The sequence below is a fragment of the Diabrotica undecimpunctata genome, chromosome 4 (genome assembly GCF_040954645.1).
Source record: "Diabrotica undecimpunctata isolate CICGRU chromosome 4, icDiaUnde3, whole genome shotgun sequence".
Classification (NCBI taxonomy): domain Eukaryota; kingdom Metazoa; phylum Arthropoda; class Insecta; order Coleoptera; family Chrysomelidae; genus Diabrotica; species Diabrotica undecimpunctata.
Window position 1 is genome coordinate 13,347,096 of NC_092806.1, and position 19,820 is coordinate 13,366,915.

The window sequence follows — 19,820 nt, forward strand, 5'->3', positions numbered from 1 at the left end:
AGAATTATATTGATTAAATAACCAAAAACATTTGTTATTATTAATAATATAAATTTTATGAAATAACTCGTTAAATATTCCACAAAATAATAATTTTAATTAAATATATTAGACAATTGTACGCAACTGATACGGTAATACTTCAAATTTTTTGACAGTTCAGCGTGTGGCAAAATTGTTTTAAAGGGTTGCCGCTTTTTTAGAGTAAGAATTTTGTTTATGTTTTGATTTCTTACACAATTTGATCATAATATATTATATATTAATACATTGTATTTATAAATACATGTTAAATTTAGATTAATAGCTTTAAAAACTAATTATTGTTGTGTATTGTGATTGTGCTATGCGACAATACAACAACTAAATAGTTTGTAGAAATCTGATAAGCTTTCATATAAGATAAATTATTTTGAACAAGAAATAATGGCGGGACATTTTTAATATTAATGCTCTAAAAAGTAAAGTAAGTTTAAAATTTAGAATTATATAATTATTTATTATAATGGTTTCTTATGTATTTTAGTGTGTTGCAGTAGTCTTAAAACTAAATGTATTTACTGTTAATATAATAGTTTGGCAAATAGTTGACATTTTAAAAATTCCTCACTAACTTACTATTCTGATGTTTTGGCAACGCTGTGGAGTTCTGACGTCGTCAATCTTATATGACGTGCACGCATTTTTATATGAAAAATACTATATGTGTCTATGCATGCAGAAAATTTTAAAACTTGCACAATGCCGTTTTATATTTGTTCGGATTACAAACAAAAAAGCAACAGTAATATTATCGGGATTATAAACCAAATTAATAGTCGAGACTGTTACAGTAGCGCACCTAGAATTTGCCTCTGGGGAGAGTTTTAGTTGGTCACCGAATTTTTTTTATGATGTTACCTCCATTTTGATTAGTTAAAATGTATGAGTAACAGTGTCGGAATAGGGCCGGGGGGGGGGGTTAACCCCCAAAACCTCCCCTGGATGCGCCACTGGACTGTTACGAACACAATATATAGCTATTTGCATACATTATTTACTCAAAACAAGCCTTTGATATTCGAAAAATATTTACAGGGAAGTCGGAAAATAAAAAATAATAGAAAATCTGTATTAAAAAAATTTTGACCTCAAATAACAATTTTACTCAAAGAATTTGTCAAATTTAAATGAATAAGAAAATAAATTAAAATTATGTTGTAATAGTAAAATTTCTTCTTTGTGTGCCTCTTGGTTTACATATTCAATTTGCTTTGATCGACCCGTGAAAACGCGCCTTTAGGAAACCTGTTTATACTGGGAAACCCTTAAAAAAAGATTCCTGCATAAGATAAGATAATTCTTTTTCTCCTTTGTAGACTTTAACTAATTACTTATACAGTTAGTATTTTCTTATCATTTGCCAATGTCATTAAAGGTTATTTAACTGATTACATAGCAGAAAAGAAGAATTCAATGGTCAAAGTTCATTCATATCTCTGTAGGTTAGTGATCAACAACATGGAAAATAAATTAAAATGCAAAATAGGGCCTTCAATTTTAAACGCAGATCTATCCCAATTATATGTAGAATCACAAAAATTATTAGATAGCGGTGCTGACTATTTACATTTAGATGTTATGGACGGCAACTTTGTTCCTAACCTAACTTTTGGACACCCAGTAGTAAAATGTTTAAGGAAAAAAATACCAAATGCCTTCTTTGAAACACATATGATGGTTGCGAACCCAGAAAAGGTAGGGCCCGTCTGCCTTCATGTTCATTATTTTATCTTTCATATGGTCGAACCTAAGTATGTTTTCCTTATTGTTTTGTATTCAGTTTTGTGTTATATCAATCTAAAAGGAAGTTATTAAACTGCCACGCATTTGTTTATTGTATTAGTTATGAAAAAGCATTTAATTAAACACTTTAATGCATTAAAATTGAGATCCTAAATATGACTCTCTGTTTGACAGAAAAGACTATTATTTGAAAGGAGAATCAGAGTATAGAAATTAAAGGAATTGCCCTTACTCTCACACAAATTCATACTATGAATGTTTTTCAAGATATAGAAAAACTGTACATTGAGGAGGTGCAAATGGCTATTAAAATCAATAGAGAATGTACAGAAAGTGTAAGATACCAACTATAAAGTGGAATACTGATAAATTTAAAGCCTTCAAAACATGATAAATATTGTGGCATGAAAGTAATGATTTGTTTAGTAGAGCTAAGTATAGCTCTACTAAACAGTGCAAAAGAATTTAGATAAATCTTATATCGTACTAATAGTATAGCATTAAGGCATCTGTTTACAGCTCATATTTATTAAAAGCCAACATATAGCAATATAGTACTTTTAATTTTATTTGAACAATTACAAATGAAAAGGGAGATAGACCTATTAACTGTAAAGTAAAACCAAGAAGACTCAAATTCTTAGACTACAACTTAGGTTGTAAATAACTTTAATTAGTGGAAAAATTATAAGGATTTGAATTATATGTTGTGAAACAGAGATTGGGGTGGTATTGTGTACTTATTTAAATAATTTTTTTGTTTGCAGTGGATTGAACCCATGGCAGAAGCCAATGTTAACTTATACACATTTCACATAGAACCTGTAATAAATGATGTTATAAAAGTATGTAGGAAAGTAAAAGAAGCAGGCATGAAAGTTGGTTTAGCGTTAAAACCAGGCACAGGAATTGAAGATGTTAGGCAATATATAGACCATGCAGATATCATTTTGGTAATGACTGTGGAGCCTGGTTTTGGCGGCCAAAGGTTCATGAGTGATATGATGCCCAAAGTGCAGTGGTTGAGGCATAATTATCCACTTTTAGATATTGAAGTAGACGGAGGAGTTGGACTGAGTACAATAACTGCTTGTGCAGAGGTAGGGTATTTGTTTATTCCACATATTTACATCAACTATAGTTTTATGTAATTTACAGTACATTTAATTGTCTTATTTTACCTTATGTGTAAACTATTTTCCTTATCTTTGATACCAATTCTTTCCATAGATTTCACTTAACATTTTTCTCCTATTTTGCATGTGCCAGTATTTTATTGGGATAAACATAGCCCTATTTTTGGTTTTCTAGATGAAAAATATATATTTCCTATAACCTTTACTTCTATTGGGGCTAAGTTTCAGGCTATTTAAATAGGGGGTTTTATGGAAATATTAACCCAAATTTTGGATTTAGCGTTTTATAAGGCAGTGACCACACCTACTCTGTTATATATGGATGTAAACGATGCAAACAGATAACTGTAGACAAGCTAGGCATTTATAGTTTAATAATAGCTGATAATTTACTATCATCAAGAGTGATTGTTAAATAAGAGGAATGTTATAATTAACAAAACATGTATTGTATAATATTAATTACGTTGTATAATGTCTCATTAACTGCATTTTTTTTTCAGGCGGGTGCAAATATGATAGTATCAGGTACAGCAATAATTGAGTCAATCGACCAAGCGGCAGTGATCGCTAGTTTACGTGAAACAGTGGAAAGCTCAATCCACAAATGCAACGTTTAAGTCTGTGAAAAAAAAATGTGATTCATGTTAAGTTTAATCTTTAAACTGTATTGTTGAACAAGCATTCCCTTTACAAAAAAATTGAACAGTTTCAGAAAGATGGTCTAAAACTATAAAAAGTACTTTGATATGTCCAAATTTTTATTATTTATGTAAATTGATGAGGTGTGGGTACTTTTCTTTACTTCATGTATATAGTGTGTTCCAAGTGTTATGCAAATGAAGGAAAATCTTCTCTTACATGTCACAAAAAATTATTCGTCATAAAATGCTCTACATACCAAGTATAACAAGTTAAAAGATTGACTCTAATAAAATATATCCAAATTCACATTAAGACAAAATGCCTGTTGAACTTGTTATATGTATATTTAAAGTTATGGCATTTCTACAGAATAATTATCAAATATTTTAATATACACGTCAACACTACATTATTTATTGAATAAAATAATAAGAAAATAAATAAATACTGGTAACCTTTTTTGACATGGGTGTAATGGCTTCACATTCTTGTTTTACTTGACCCTTTATAATAAACCTTGTGTTTTAAGCATCCCCACAAAAAGAAGTGTGAAGGAGAAGATCTGGAGGACTTGTGAGCCAAAGAAAGTCTATATACTTCTCCATCACCCTACTATTAAAAGTGTGTACTACAAAATATCTGATCTTTGGCAATATTCACAAATATATTACCGTTAAAAACCTGTAATAACTGTTTGAGGTGTGGATTAGTTATTTCAGATCTGAAAAAAAGAATTTATTGCACAAAATTTCTACTGAGCAGTCATTCAGACACTTAACACTTGCTGCTTGGACCACCAAGCAGATGTCAAGTTATAGTCTCCAAACAAATATATAGAAGAATTGCTATGCACATTGAAGATTTCTTCTACTATATTACAGTATTTGATACAGGAATCCACATAACTTGCAGTATATAAAATGCACCCAAAAACAGATTGCGAAACAAGCTTTTAGCAGGTAAAAGAGTGTTCATAGCACTTCAATTTTAGTTTATTGAATTGTTAATAAATATCTTGATGCTCCTACCACTTTACTTGGAATTGGTAATTAAAGTTTTATCAGCACAGCAAATATAGGTACATGAGAAAGCCACTATGTATATTTGTTTCAATAATTATGAATATGTAGTGTACAAGGACCAAGTATGGACAGCTGACTTTTTGAGCATTACTTTAAGAATGAAACTATAAGCAATTCTCCAATTTTTCTCTGCTAGTCACTTGTTTATATCCATCCTACTATCCTGATTAGTAACTAAATTTAATCAATAATATTGACTAAAATAATATATGTGTACATATTCTAAAACAAACTGTTTACATATTCGACCAATATCGTTTTCAAATTATAAGAATTTAGACCAACTTTTTTGAACACAGAAACACTTGTTGATACTTGCATTTCCAGTTTTTGTCGTTGATTACTGACATGCTTTTACATTTTTTTAATTGTGGGTAATTATATACAAATTTTGTTAATTGTTGACTAGAAAAATATTTTTTATATTAATAATTTGTTGGTTTTCTTGTTGGTAGGAATGGGGTAACTTAAGTTCTTTTGCAGACTAAAAATATATAATAAAGGGATATATACAAGAATTATTTGTGTTTTCTTACAGAATGATGTTATTAAGAGCTAAAGATCAGACAAAACAATAACTAGGCCTACAGAGAATCAGGCAGGTTGGAAGACCCCAAGATGGCATTGTCACCATTTGACTTAATTAGCTACATATTGCTCTTCTGTACTGCAGAAATTAGAAAGAATAAAAAGACGTATCAAACTAAAGGCTGGATGAATGAGGCAAATCAATGATAAACAAGCTGAATTAATGGATGGCGGGTTGTAAATCAAAAATACAGCTTTTGAAATACATCACTTGTATATAGATAATTGGTATATCCCACTAATACAAAGTAGTATTCAATAAAAAAACGAATTGTTGTGGGACTATCAAAGTTAATGTATGCATTGACAAAACAGATATGCTTTTGAGCATCACTGAATCTGTAAAAAATGGTACAAAAAGTGTTGTTCCATCTTATAGCTACGCCTTTCTCAATTGATGTAGTTTATTATGTGACAATACATTCCTCTTCTAGAAACATAAAAAACTATACCAAGTGGTTCCAGTAGCAACTGAGCAGGTTTTTAAACATTTTTCACTCAGGTTAATACAGGCATTTTCCATTAACATACTCACTGAAAACATATGTTTAATAAATGATGTGTAAATCTATAAAAGAACAATGAAATGTAACATTTTTGATAGTATAAGATCATGACAGGAAGTGCTGTCTAAGCCCATCCAACCGGCAGTGCCTTGGTAACATGCTATATTATACACAATAAAACACATTTTTATTTAGAAATGTAAATAATTATAAAACTCTTTCTTGATAAAATTACTTTTTACAAAATAAAAATCTAATCAAATCGACTGAGGGGATCTTCAGGTTTCTCTTCCACATTGGTTTCCATATCTTCCATTTCCTCATTCTTGTCAATGTCATTCTTTTGTATATTTACTGGTTTATTTTCAGGGTTTAACTTGGGTCTTAAGGCAGCCAAAGATATTAAAACAGCCTCCTCAGTTCTGATAGTTTTGGATCCCTGTTCTGGAAGGGTGTTCAGGTAATGGTCAAATAGTAATTTTGGATCATCAACATTTAACACTTGATCATTTTCTAGAGCTGCCTCTAGACCCTGAAGACCACCAAACATTACCAATAAGTTCTTATAAGCAGGACAAGAAAAATCATCTACTGAGGTGCCCTTATCTGATGTTCCAATTGATACATCATACCTAAAAATCAAAATTGTTGTCAGAACTATTTAGCATCTTTTACCCCCATACTTACCCTTCTTTATATGGACACTGTGAAAATACCTTAGAGAGAGATGTGGCTATTCTTACAGTATACCCCCAATATACACCTGTTTCTTTTCTGGGAGTACTAGGAGAAACTACTACACCTTTAAGTTTTTTAGAGTCTTGCTCATTAGGTAGAATTTTCACTGTGCAACGAATACCAGGAGTGAGTAACTTATCAACATGGACTTCCTTCAATAGACCAACATTAACAAATGAACCACTTTTGGTTGGTTTATTTAGAACCACACCCTCCCTGCAAGAAATAAAAATAATTATCAATAAAGTTAGAATGCAGCTACATAGTCTATTGAGAATATTTACCAGATTCATTCATATTTTATCTTTTCAATTCAAGGCAGACAAGGAGACACATACCTAAACAAAAATTCCTCTTTAGGGCCCAAATGATGAGGTGCATTTAAAGGATTCAATAGTCCACAAAATTTCAAATCATTATGTATGGGAAAGAAGTGTTTTCTAAGATACTGTGGACACTCCAAATATTGCAATATTCTTCCCAGCTGTATACAGGAATGTCTAGCTGTTACATTACCAGCATCAGTATCTAAATTAGATTTCTTTGCAGAAGCTTCGTCCCCATAATCATCAAAAACAACTATCTCGTCCACTTGAAATATACAAGCTGCTCTAGCAATTTGGCCAGCTAAATAAGTTCTTAACTCCTGTGATTGAGCGTTTTCTAAAATCGAACCTGGTATCGCTATCGAAAGCGTTGAAACATTACTTAATGCTACATTTGACTCTTTTAATTTATTATCGACTGCTTCTTTGCGTTTTTTCTTTTCTAGTTTCTTAACTAAATTTTGCTCTTTCCATTTTTTCTTCTCTTCCTTTTTTAATTTATTAACTTCGCTCCAACTTTGCTTTTTCACAGGTGCTGTAGTTGGAGCCATAATTCTCAAGTTGATACTTTATAATAATAATAAAATAAATAAATAAAACAGTATTTTAACTTGCTGAATATAGTGAGGTTAGTTTTTTAAAATAAGTACACTTAGTCTTACTATAAACCACAGTACATAGCTCTCTGGTAAGGTAAGTCACATAGAATATTTAGGAGAGTTTCCAGCGCCAAGTGTGGACGGGCCACAACTAATTTTATTTAGCGGCAAATTTAAAACATAGGTTCTGAATTTTAAGCGGCAAAATTCAAAAAGTATGCTTTTAATGGAAAATATAAATAAGAAATAAAAACTTATTCTATGCCAAAAATATAATCTCTCTGACCAAAAATATATTAAAAATATATAAAATTTTCTTTGGTAAAGTATTGGCAATAAATATTCTCCTCCTCATTCGTTAAGCCCTTGTCAGGGTGTGGGTGGGGAGTGGGGACACTCTAAACTAAATATTGTTAGCTTGCTGTCTCCATTTGTTGTGATCCTGTACCAGATAGACAACTTCATGTAAGGATTTTTCCACCAATCTTCATTTAATCTTCCCATCGTGTTGGAGATCTTCCTATTGATAAACAAATGTAGATGCCTCTATATTCATTAGTACTGGTTTGTTATAAGTTCCATACCTTCTAAAATACTCTTCCTTAAAGGACCATCTGTAGATAATAATAAAAGTGTAAACTCTAGCATTTTTGTGATCTTGCTCTTCAGGATCACCACAAATTAGTATATACCTATTGCTCAGAAGTAGAAGGTCCATGAAAATCTATAATAATGAAATATTATTAAAATTAAGAATGTATGACATTTTTTATAAAATAAGGCAACTTTTAGGAATGCAATTATGAGTTAGGAGTTTTAATGATCTTAAAATATAAAAAGTATATAAATAAAAGATTCATGTTGGTTAAGATTTAATGGTAATTTAACTACAGAAGCAAAATGTACAAAATAGTATTGAGTTTGTATTTACTAACAAAAATTTGGTATATTTGAATGCTGTTCTTACCTGGTGCTTGTAAAAATAAACTCCTAATCCTCAGAATTTTTAATAGCCCTTCGTTTCGTCCAACTTTCACCCATCCACAAAAAATATTCTTTTGATTTTTTCAAAGGCGTGTAACGTGGAACAATGTTGCCACTAACACATTTTTTTTTCGGTGGATACTCAAAATTCTTTAGAAATAAGGTATTGTAATTTTAAGTTGATTTTAGTAGAATTTGTTACAATCGTTGTTTTTTTGGAAAACATTTTATAGTATAATCATTATTTGGGTAAATATGCAAAACTAGTGAAACCATGGCAACAGCACTTACATCAACGTCGTACTGTGTCATACTTCCACATAACATGACTAGTAGCGCCGTCTCCATTCCAAACGGCTGGGCCCATCAATTTACTCTCTTCACTTGTTCTTTTCCACTTACACCACTATTTGTGGTATATACTGTGGTATAAACAAAGAATAACATAGTGCATAAATGTACGTCAAAGCTTGATAATTACAAATAAAAGGCCAAAAATGTGCACAATTCAAACGTCATCAAGTTCTGCTGTCATGCTTCAGAAATTCGCAAGGTGGTGTGAGGTTATGTTTGTTATTTTCTTTGGTTTCTAAACAGTTTAGATTTTATAAATAAAAACGAAATATTTTTATAACTTCACTTAAATTCTTAAACTATGGCCACATCAATGGAAGATGTTTTGTTACAAGTACCTCAAGTACGGTATAAAAAAGGCGACGGGTCTCTTTTCTTAATGGACCAAAGACTTATTTGGATGGTCGAAAATAAAGATACTGTAGTTGTTTCTCACCCCTACGCGGATATAAAATGTAAGATTCATTTTTGTATTATTTGTTTATTGCTCTACTAAATCAAAATAAGGAGAACACTAAAACTAATTGAATAATCAGTACATAGATCATACAAAGAAGAGGATGAACCCAAACTTCTTCTGTTAAAAGCTATTTTATCTATCTACTAGATGACTAAGGTTGATGGGAAATATAATCTTCATTTCATTGTATGGTGCTTTTCCTTTAATGTATTTTTAAGCAAATAAACTGGTTTCAAAAACTTAAATTTCTGGCTGAATTAAGTGTAGAATAGTGATTACATCCACTGAGAATTCTTCAGCAAATACAGACATTGAGACAAAACATATTTTAGAAGCGCATACATACTTAAATTATAATTAATTTACTCTGTATTTTGTTTTACATGCCATTGTTTATACATAATATCTGTAAGAAATATGTAATTTCAGCTCAAAAAATCTCTCCTGAAGGAAAAGCCAAAGTTCAATTACAAGTAGTTCTTCACAATGGTGTTTCTTCAACGTTTCATTTTACTAATAAGTCTGGGATGCCTGCCCAGTTGGCAGATAGAGATAAAATTAAAGAAATGTTACAATCTTTACTACCAAAATTTAAAAGAAAAGTAAGTGTTTTTTGTTAAACTATAAATAGGAATGTGGAAAGAATTAATGCCATTAAGTATGAAATTGTTTATTATGTGAGTTTGATTTGATATGACAAGTGGTGTGACTTCCGAAGTTACACAAGTTTTTTTAAATATAAATCCTAATTTCCAGCGATATATGAAAGGTAGCCATGAAAAAATGTTCTATGCCTCAAGTTATTTGCCTTCTATTAGTTGAAATTAACAAGCAGGAAAAACCCTCTTTCCTGACTCTGAAGATATTGATGGACACTCAAGAAAACAAGTTAATCTGCTCCTAAGCAAAAAGACTTTTAGGAACAGTTAGTGGAACAAGTCTTAATGTGAATCAGTTCAATAGTTAACAATGCAATGATTGGATGTTGAAAAGTTCTAGCCTTACAGCGTTCAGTACAAATGTAAATTATACTTCTTATGAAAGGCAAATCATGTAAATTTTCAAGGTTTTTTTCAGTTAGCTGTTCAAGGACTGCACAACACAGTGGACTACCGTAATTTGAAATTAACATACAGGACAGCATTTGTAAAACCTTTCCGGAGGCTGATAAGACTGATGGACAAGTGAATCTGCTCCCAACAGTAAGTGGAACAAGGCTTAATATGAATCAGTTTAATAGTTAACAATGCAATGGTTGGCTGCCGAAAAGTTCTAGCCTTACAGCATTCAGTACAAATGTAACTTATACTTCTTATGAAAGCCAAATCATGTAAATTGTCAAGGTTTTTATCAGTTAGCTGTTCAAGGTCTGCACAACACAGTTGACTACTGTATTTTGAAATTAACAAACAGGACAGCATTTGTAAAACCTTTCAGGAGGTTGATAAGGCTGATGGACACTCAAGAAAACAAGTAAACCTGCTTCTAAGGTTTTTGTGTATAAAAGGGCAAGTCTTATAGAAACACTAAAGGTGGAATAATCTGATTATGAATCAGTTCAACAGTTAACAATCCATTGGTTGGATTTTGAAAAGTTCAAACCTTACAACATCCATTACAATTTAAATAATGCTTACTATAACTCACTATCTATTATTGAGGAAGAAAATGGTAGATATTTTATACCTCCTTCAAAAAAGAATCATTCTCACATAATAAACTAGTTTAAAGTGAAAATATTCCACAATAATACTGTGATTATCTGAACTTTTTTTTATTTATACAGTTGTAGAAGATGTAGTGTAGTATTTTATAGACCTGCATATTTTATACTGATAATTTTTAACCAGCTGGATAATGTGATAACAATTTCAGGTAGATAGAGAATTAGAAGAAAAAAATAAGTTACTTTCAACTAACCCTGCCTTACTCCAATTGTACAAAGACTTAGTAATGACTGAAGTTGTAACTTCTGAGGAATTTTGGTCTCAGCATGCACAGCAATATACTCAGAAGCAGAAGCAACAACCCCAAGATATTGGTAATTATAGCTTCTATGAAATAGAGTAAAATAAAAAAAGAAAAGTTTTTTTTTAATTTTTAATCTATTTACTATATTTTTTCCCATTATTCTTGTATTGCTTCAGGCTACACTTACAGCTACTTCATTATTTTTACATGTACTGTGAATATTATTAAAGAAAAATATATATTTCTGTTCTTTTTTGCATTCAGCTTGTTTTTGTTGTCTTTTGACTGTTTTTTCTATATACTTTCCTTATATTCACTATCTTTTTGTGTTGAAAAATTAATATTTACCCCCTAATAATTCTTTTAGGTGTTTCTGGAGCATTTTTAGCAGATATAAAACCACAGACAGACGGTTGTAATGGCCTTAAATATAACATTACCCCCGATATTATAGAATGTATATTTAAAACATATCCTGCTGTAAAGAAAAAGTATATAGACAATGTCCCTGCCAAACTTAGCGAATCTCAATTTTGGACAAAATTTTTTCAATCACATTATTTTCATAGGTATGTATTTTCAATAAAAGGTAATAAAATCGATAGGATTTATTAATAAAATAGTAATTTTGTTTGAAACAGTGCCACCTACTAGTAAGTCTAGAATTTTTCACATTTTTTTACACATACAAGCCCAAAAGTTAATTGGTTTATATTAGATGCAAAAAAAATCAATCATTATATCAGATAAATTACTCAATGCTTTGTTAGAGTACTAGATTACCAGGGGTACAATTTTGAAGCTAATGCATTGTTGAGTTTGATATTGGTTCAGGTAAAACAGATGCACTGATCAAAGACCTCCAATATTTAAAATTTTTAATTTGAACCAATTTCTAAGACATATGACCTTTATAAAGTTCATCTCCTTTTTACCTACACTCATACGACATTTGTTAATCAATATATTTGTGATATTTCAGAGATAGGAAATATGCAGAAAGCAAAGATATTTTTACTGAATGTGGAAAGTTAGACGACCAAGAAATGAAAAAAGATATTCAAACCGGAGTTAAAGATCCCCTAATTAATATAACAGAATTTGAAGACAAAACGATAGATGAAGGATATGGTTTAGCTTCCGAAAAACCTGCCAATAGCACCGGAACAGTAAGTCAAGCGATGATCAAAAGGTTTAATCAACACTCTATAATGGTAAGTTGGAAAATTCTGTAGTTTTAAATAAATATTAATAACAATTCACAGTTGTATCTTCAGGACTTGTTTTGTAGTTGTGTAGTTTGTAGTCAATTAACTGTCTCAATAATTGTTAGTTGTTATATTTCATGTGTTTATGCAAAAAACAAAGTTAATAACATTTATAAATTACTACAAAAATAAGTGTTTCTTATAATTATCTCGGCCAATTGTTTATGCATTTTATTTTGGAAACTCTCAAAATACAGAACTTTTTTTGATCTACAACTTTTATTTGAAACATTTTTCTCTAAAATGTATAATAAACTTTTTATAGTCAAAAAACTATGTTTTTCACTTGTTAAGATTGTTAAAAAATCAAAATCAGCTGTATGTCTACGGATTTTTCATCAGCTATCCCTCATATACGTTTTAGAACCTTCAGATATCTGTATAAGATTTTTTCAGCTTTTTTTCTTCATTGACTGGGATCATATTGTCGCTAGATGTGTGATTGTCTGTGATTGGTACGAGGAAGACAGGCAGCAGTGAATGGTTTGGACCTAATAGCATGGAGCCAGCAGCATACAGGTCTAAATGGCTATTTTTGTATAATCGCCATACTGAATGTAATCAGATGCTGGCATATCTTTTATTGAAACTATCGGGATGTGTTTTGATCTCAGTATTGACTTATGATCCAAAGTTGCATCTTCATATTGTCGATGGAGAGACTGTTTGAGGGAAGTAGTATACTGGACTTTCTAATTATTTAGATATAGTTTCCACATTGAAAGTAATTATATACGGTTCTATCGTTAAAACACTCATTCTTTCAATTTCATTGGCTGCCCCAATGACCCATAGTTTGATATAAATAAATGGGGGTATAATTCTGAAGGTTTTGAATTATATTTTATGACCTATGTGTAGATAACGCTGTGCTATGGAACACATAGAGCCTTATCCAATATTTTAATAGCAACTGTTTGTATTGTACAGCATAATTTTTTTTCTGTTAAATATCTGTGTATGTTTTGTCAAAAATACCTCATTGTAAGGCTATAAATTTTGCATGTAGGCAGATTCATCTAATTGGTCACATCTTTATTTTCAGGTACTAAAATCGTCCAAAAATGCAGCAAACGATAATTTACAACAGAACGGAGCAGACAAGAGTACAATAAACGCCAATGGTGTGAATGTAAACGGACAGACATGTAGTGATGGTCCAATAAATAAGAGGCAGAGGCTGTTAGAAAAAATAACATACGATGATTTAGAAGATACTGATAATAATAGTAATACAAAAAGTGTTCAATTAAATTTATCAAAAGTAAGTTTTTCTTTGATTTTTATAATCAATATTGCATTTTCTACTTTTTAACTCACTCATTTCCAGGTCGAAAGATATTTACACGGTCCCATGCCCGACTCTTCCACCGATTATTTAAATCCAAACGAAGCTGCTTCAGTATTAAGGGGAGTCATTCAAGAAACGAGGCAATGGGGAGGGAGGCATGCTTCGACTTCGCTAGTAACACCTGCAGCTGCCGTCGCAGCTTTAGGAGAACTATCACCAGGGGGCGCACTAATGAGGGGATTCCAAGAACAATCGTTGGCCCGTAAGTTGCTTTATTTTGCAGATACTTTATACGAATTTTGATAAAACAATGATATTGCTAAAAAAAGTAGTAAATCGTCTTAAAAGAAATGTTTCCCGCACAGTTTTCAGCGTATACCCTATTTCTTTATGTTAAATAAACATTTCTGCTTTTACTTAAGTAATAATAAATCCTTGAACATTTTTTGTGTATTTTCTGTCCAAGGTTCTAGTAATGTTTAACTTCTAAAATTAGAGTGGCCCCGTTGATCTTTGTAATGGAGATGGCACTTGACGAAAAAGGTTCTTTTAGTTATTTTAGAAATGTGTTAGATGTTTTTACACCAACGTTCTGTGGTGAAACTATTTAATTACATTATTTTTTTCAGAATTGGTACCACCTGATATAGAAAAGGAAGTCCGAAATTTATATTTGGCCCTCTGTGAATTACTAAAACACTTTTGGAAGTGTTTCCCCCCGACAACTCCGAACACAGAAGCAAAACTAATCAAAATGCACGAAGCATTAAATAGGTTTCATACGGCTAAGTTAAAACCCTTTGAAGTAAGTGTACGCAGATAATTTACTAGTTATAGTTGTCCAATGATTTTATATACATTAATTTAGAAATTCTATTTCCACTAAGCTTTGATACTTTTGATGTGCTATAAACCCGGAAAACAATGTATTATTTCCTTTGATGTAGTATATATGCGGAACAATTCACAGATCATTGAAGAATAAGGCAAAAAACTAGCGAAATAATTTTTTTCAGAAGAATGAAATATATTGCATATATTGCATCAAGGACTGTGTAAGAAATAGAAAAGTACAATGGAACGATCTATAAGTCGAATGACATCAAATAGAGTAGTAAAGACGCCAAGAGACGGGTCCCCAATAGGAGGACGATCAGTAGGAAGATTACGAAAACGATGGAAGGACAACTTACTGGAGGCACATTGAAAAATATAGTCATGTCTACATAAAAAGAAGAAGAAGAAGAACTTTGTTTCAATGGCTTGAGTATTGCAAACTCTCACTTAATATGAATAAGTGCAGGCATATGATAATTTCCAATGTAGATGGTTCTTTGGTTGTATATACGGATTACTTGGGAACAACACATATTACAGATATATTACAAAATAGTTCTATCTAAATTTATGTCTTTCTTATCTTAAAATGGTGTATTATTCTTTAATAAACTACTATCTGTCTTATTTAACCATAATATGGGGTAATACTACTCATAAACAGCTTCATCCTCTTGTGGTGTTACAAAAGAGTGGAAAACTTAGATTGAATAGCAATATAAATGATTTTATTTAACCATAATATGGGGTAATACTACTCATAAACAGCTTCATCCACTTGTGGTGTTACAAAAGGATGGAAAACTTAGATTGAATACCAATATAAATGTTTATAGAAACTTAAAGTCTTTTGTCAACTGTGTAAGATCTTTGCATACATAATTGTAGCTTACAACTCTCTCTTAACTAACCTTGTATTTTCGTTTCAGGATAAGCTGATCCGGGAATTATCTCCTCTGTCACATCACCTCACCAAACACCTAAACCAATTGCTGAATGCAGCATATCAAAAATTCAATAACTGGCAAAAGATCAAAGTGCGTTAGCTACAAAACTGCCGTAAAGTAGTATTTTTTAACAAATTAAATATTGCTATAAACGTTAGATAAACAAATATAACGTCTTGACATCTGAGGTTGTTTGAAAAAAATATGAAAGTCGAATCTTAGTTTTTTTAAGGCCAACAATCAGAAGTTATACCTATGTTTTATCTTTATTTTTTAACCAAATTCTTTCAAATTTTCGATCACAGGATATAAATGTTGACTTTTATTTTTATCATAGTGTCTAAAACCACGAGTATAATAGAAGTCCTCAAAATTTTATGTATTTCGTTTAAAATTTCACTCCAAAAAGCCTCTACTTTCCAGGTGACCGTTGTGAAGTCACATCACCAACTCTGGTAAACAGTTTTCGTAAATTTTATAATAAAATATTAATCCTAAGTGAATCGGTCATTTTAGAAACTATAGAAACAATTCAGAAATTATAGTTTTGAGTAAATCGCAAAAAACTGTTTTAAAGCGCTGTAAGACAAACTGTTTTAAAATTGTTGCAATAATATTTCACTATCCTGTACATTATACATTGCATATTTTTTATAAAAATTGTTTTTTCTTGAGTCACAATATGGTTTTAAAAAAAGTGACTTATGTTGTTTCAGAACAGAAATAAAAATAATATTTTTTTTGGAAATTTTATTGTCTGTCAAATAAACTATAAGTATAATATTAATCATCATTAATTGCATCAGTAAGTAGTAGGCCAATGCATAATCTCTTCAAAAATGATCGTTTTTCCTCTGGTATGTAGTCCATAAGCTTGCGTATATCTTTATCTCTATCTCTATAAAATTTATCTCTAAAAACGGATTTATGAAGAAATGTCAATATTGCCAAAAATTGACAGATTTAGTATTATTTACAAAAATCGCATAAGTATAATTATTTTAAATGTTAAAATTCAGTGAAATTAAAAAAATTTAAAAGTAAAACTTAAAAGTATAACCTAAAAATAAAGTAGTGATGTCACTGTAAAGTAGTGAAGATTTTTTCTAACAATTTTTTTGTTTTAAGTGTGGTCGAAATTTAAAAGTTTTTGATAAAAATTATAAGAACGGACAATCGGTTTTGTATTGTTGGCAATTAATAAAAACAGTATTTGTGTTGTTTTAGTTACGTCACATTTTGGTACATAAGACGTTCAGCCAAATTTAAATGCATTTTAAATTTGCAAGTTAGACAAGCCTTGGCCGCCTTTAGTGGCCTCTACGGATGTCGGTTTATCACCCTGTAAATTTTGGCCAACAGTGGCTAAATGCAGTACCCAAATCCAAGCACTCATTAGGTGTTATGTACAAACTATTTTATTCTTGACTACCAGCGCCCTCTAGCGCACATTTCTATTGTAAATCTGGATTTCCTCTGTATATATTCTTGATATAGTTATCATCATAGATAAATAATATGTTATCATTGTGTATTCCTACTTCGTACTGCATTGTGCCAAAACTAAACTGGGTGGCTGGCTAGTTTTTCTTGTAGGATGCATTTAAATTCATACTTTTTTTTAACTACAACAGTATGTTGCGTTGGTTGTTAGATTCCAGACATAAATACATTCACAATGCGAAAAAAAAATAGAATAAACAGATTTTAATAGTCAAAATTCTTTTTATCTTTTGTTAGCAAAAACGAATAAGAAATATAGCAATACTACACAGTTTTGCAGTGCCTTTTAGCATCATTACGTATAATTTAGATTTTCAATTGGTACTGCAAAAGTGTGCGATATTTATTGTAAAGATTTTTAAGGTATTATTTATTTTTGTTGTGTATTGTTATAAAATCAATAAAAATTGGTAATATGTATATGGGTTTTCATTTAATTTGAAGTGAATGATAAGAAACAGTAAAATTTTTGACATGGAATGTACGAAGTACGTATGAGCAGAGAGCTTTAAGTAACTTTGATCAAATAATTGAAAATGTACTATAGATATCCTTGCCCTTTAAGAATAGAAGCGACTGGGAAATAAAATAATAAAAATAGGAAAGAGCACCCTGTGCAAGAGTAGGGGGATCAAGAGATATTTCGGAGTGGGATTCATGGTGTACGAGAAACTAAACAAAGCAGTTGTAGATTTTCAATCAATGTCAGATCGAATATTGCTTGAGAGTATTGTTATAGAAAGGTAAGATGCGCCCACTGACGATAAAGATTTAGAAACCAAAACAGAATTCTACGAAAAGCTAAGCACCCTAATAGGAAATATATAGAAATATGATATAAATATATATATATATATATATATATATATATATATATATATATATATAATATAAAAATGATTGGAGACATGAAAGTTTGCATAAAGAATCAAGTGAAAATGGGAAAAAGCTAATGGAATTTGCTACAGCGAACAAAATGAAAATAGCTGGCACAAGTTTCGATCATAAAGACATTCATTGACTTCTCCCGATGGAAAAGTAAAAAATCAGATAAACGATGTCTTAGTCTTAATGAAAAACAAACATGATAAGACAATTAGATCGATTGCAGGAGTTATAGATTGGTAATGATTATTCAGTAGTAATAGCTAAATTAAAACAAGAATTGCCAATAATTCCAAAACCTGTTAGAGACAGATTAAATTACCAATTAGAGCGCCTTCAAGAGAAACAAGTTCTAAACAGACTACAGTAGAAGTTCCAGTTAGAATGCAGTGTTGGTTTTACGGCGCGCAGCGATGCCGCTCAAGTCGGCACAGTGGTAGGTGTGGTAGTTTGGCGATAGACTGAGAAATCGACGGTGTTACGACAGAAAGGCATAAGCGCCATTGACAGTTTTTTTCAGGAGAGACAAAAAACGTTTAATATCGCTTAATATTTCTTTTTTTACATTTTTTTGACATTTTATTATTATCGAACTAAGGCATTTTGACTTACCATATGTTAGTTATAAAACAATTATTATAAACATGAGATATTTAACATTTTGGTGCTTACGCCTTTAATGTTAGGTTCTGTGGTGTTTAAGCCTTTTTGAAAGGCGGTTACCATATTTGGAAAAAATTATTTTGATCAAAAAATGTCGCTTAGGAACTTGTACGCCTTTTAATTTTACGGAATTATAACAAAAATGGAGAATAAATCTTTTCATTTTAAAGCATAACAATTAAGTAAAAATAATACAAATTAAACAATACACAATAATATATTTATGAGTTTCTTAGAGTTATATTGGTGTAAAAAAATACAAAAATAAAGTTAATATAATTATCACGTTATAGTAAGTAAAAAACAACAAAAATTATTAAAACGTACCATTTTTTCTACATTGATAACTAAGTAAGTTGTATTATAAAACTAATAGAAATAAAATACAAATCAAAATTTGATAACAGAAAATAACATTTATCAATAACAAAACAAACTAATAGAAACGAAGGACCGATATAACAGAAAATTGAACCAGTTGATGAGCTAGAACTAATGCTGTCAATTTCAGTCTCATTTTTAAAAAATACTGCCAAGGATGATGAATCTGATTCGGAGTTTAAAAAATCATTTTGTTGTATAAAATTATTACAACCTATCTTATCATCAACTAATGAACTAAATACTATTGCGGCATTATTACTACTGTCATCAGTATCATCACTATCTTAGTAAGGTACAAGCTTTTTATAACAGGTTAATAAATCAGTCTCTTCTTCGGCAGTTTCATCAACATTCGAAAATAAACGGCTGTCAATATTGAAATTTGGACTTAGAGGAAAACTGAAATCCACAATGGCATCATCATCTAGAACAGAACTAGGCATTTGGAGTTCTTGTTCATGGTCTTTTAGTACAGGCTCTAAAAGAACATCATGCTTTAGCGCTTCATTGAGGACCTCATTTTCAGTGGAAAATGAACCATGGTTTTTATTATTTCCGCTGGATTTCCTGCACATTGCTTTCCTTATCTTCCCAAATGGATTGCAATGCAAGATTCATTATTTTGTGCCTCCGAGAAACCATTCTAAAAACCATTAAAAAAAAGAAGTAAGCGCCATTCAAATGTTAGTTTTTTAAAATAATATTACTACCAAAATATAACTTTAAATTAAAAAAAAAAGAAAAATATACAAAAAAGTCAATATACATTTTATTCAGGTTCAAACCTTATTTAAGTCGGTTAAGTAGTAACTTTTCTATGGCAAATCTAAGTCATAGTGTATTTTAAATGGCCAAATGGCGGTTAGAT

The 19,820-nt window shown here is 30.7% G+C and overlaps 3 protein-coding genes across 3 annotated transcripts; 2 read left to right on the forward strand and 1 right to left on the reverse strand.

The window, feature by feature from the left end:
* Positions 1-1,439: 1,439 nt before the first annotated feature.
* Rpe (ribulose-phosphate 3-epimerase) lies at positions 1,440-5,166 on the forward strand. The gene is made up of 3 exons (XM_072528937.1): positions 1,440-1,737; positions 2,553-2,885; positions 3,425-5,166. Exons 1-3 carry the CDS (start codon positions 1,456-1,458, stop codon positions 3,539-3,541), a joined length of 732 nt encoding a protein of 243 aa, XP_072385038.1. The 5' UTR covers positions 1,440-1,455; the 3' UTR covers positions 3,542-5,166.
* Positions 5,167-5,926: 760 nt separating this feature from the next.
* LOC140438134 (putative methyltransferase C9orf114) lies at positions 5,927-7,469 on the reverse strand. Its single transcript, XM_072527847.1, has 3 exons — positions 6,819-7,469; positions 6,430-6,696; positions 5,927-6,374 (listed from the first exon to the last, which is right to left on the reverse strand). Exons 1-3 carry the CDS (start codon positions 7,355-7,357, stop codon positions 5,996-5,998), a joined length of 1,185 nt encoding a protein of 394 aa, XP_072383948.1. The 5' UTR covers positions 7,358-7,469; the 3' UTR covers positions 5,927-5,995.
* Positions 7,470-8,914: 1,445 nt separating this feature from the next.
* Tfb1 (transcription factor B1) lies at positions 8,915-17,440 on the forward strand. The gene is made up of 9 exons (XM_072528938.1): positions 8,915-9,198; positions 9,633-9,805; positions 11,079-11,244; positions 11,542-11,743; positions 12,157-12,388; positions 13,488-13,706; positions 13,773-13,995; positions 14,363-14,538; positions 15,500-17,440. Exons 1-9 carry the CDS (start codon positions 9,045-9,047, stop codon positions 15,614-15,616), a joined length of 1,662 nt encoding a protein of 553 aa, XP_072385039.1. The 5' UTR covers positions 8,915-9,044; the 3' UTR covers positions 15,617-17,440.
* The last annotated feature ends 2,380 nt before the right edge of the window (positions 17,441-19,820 follow it).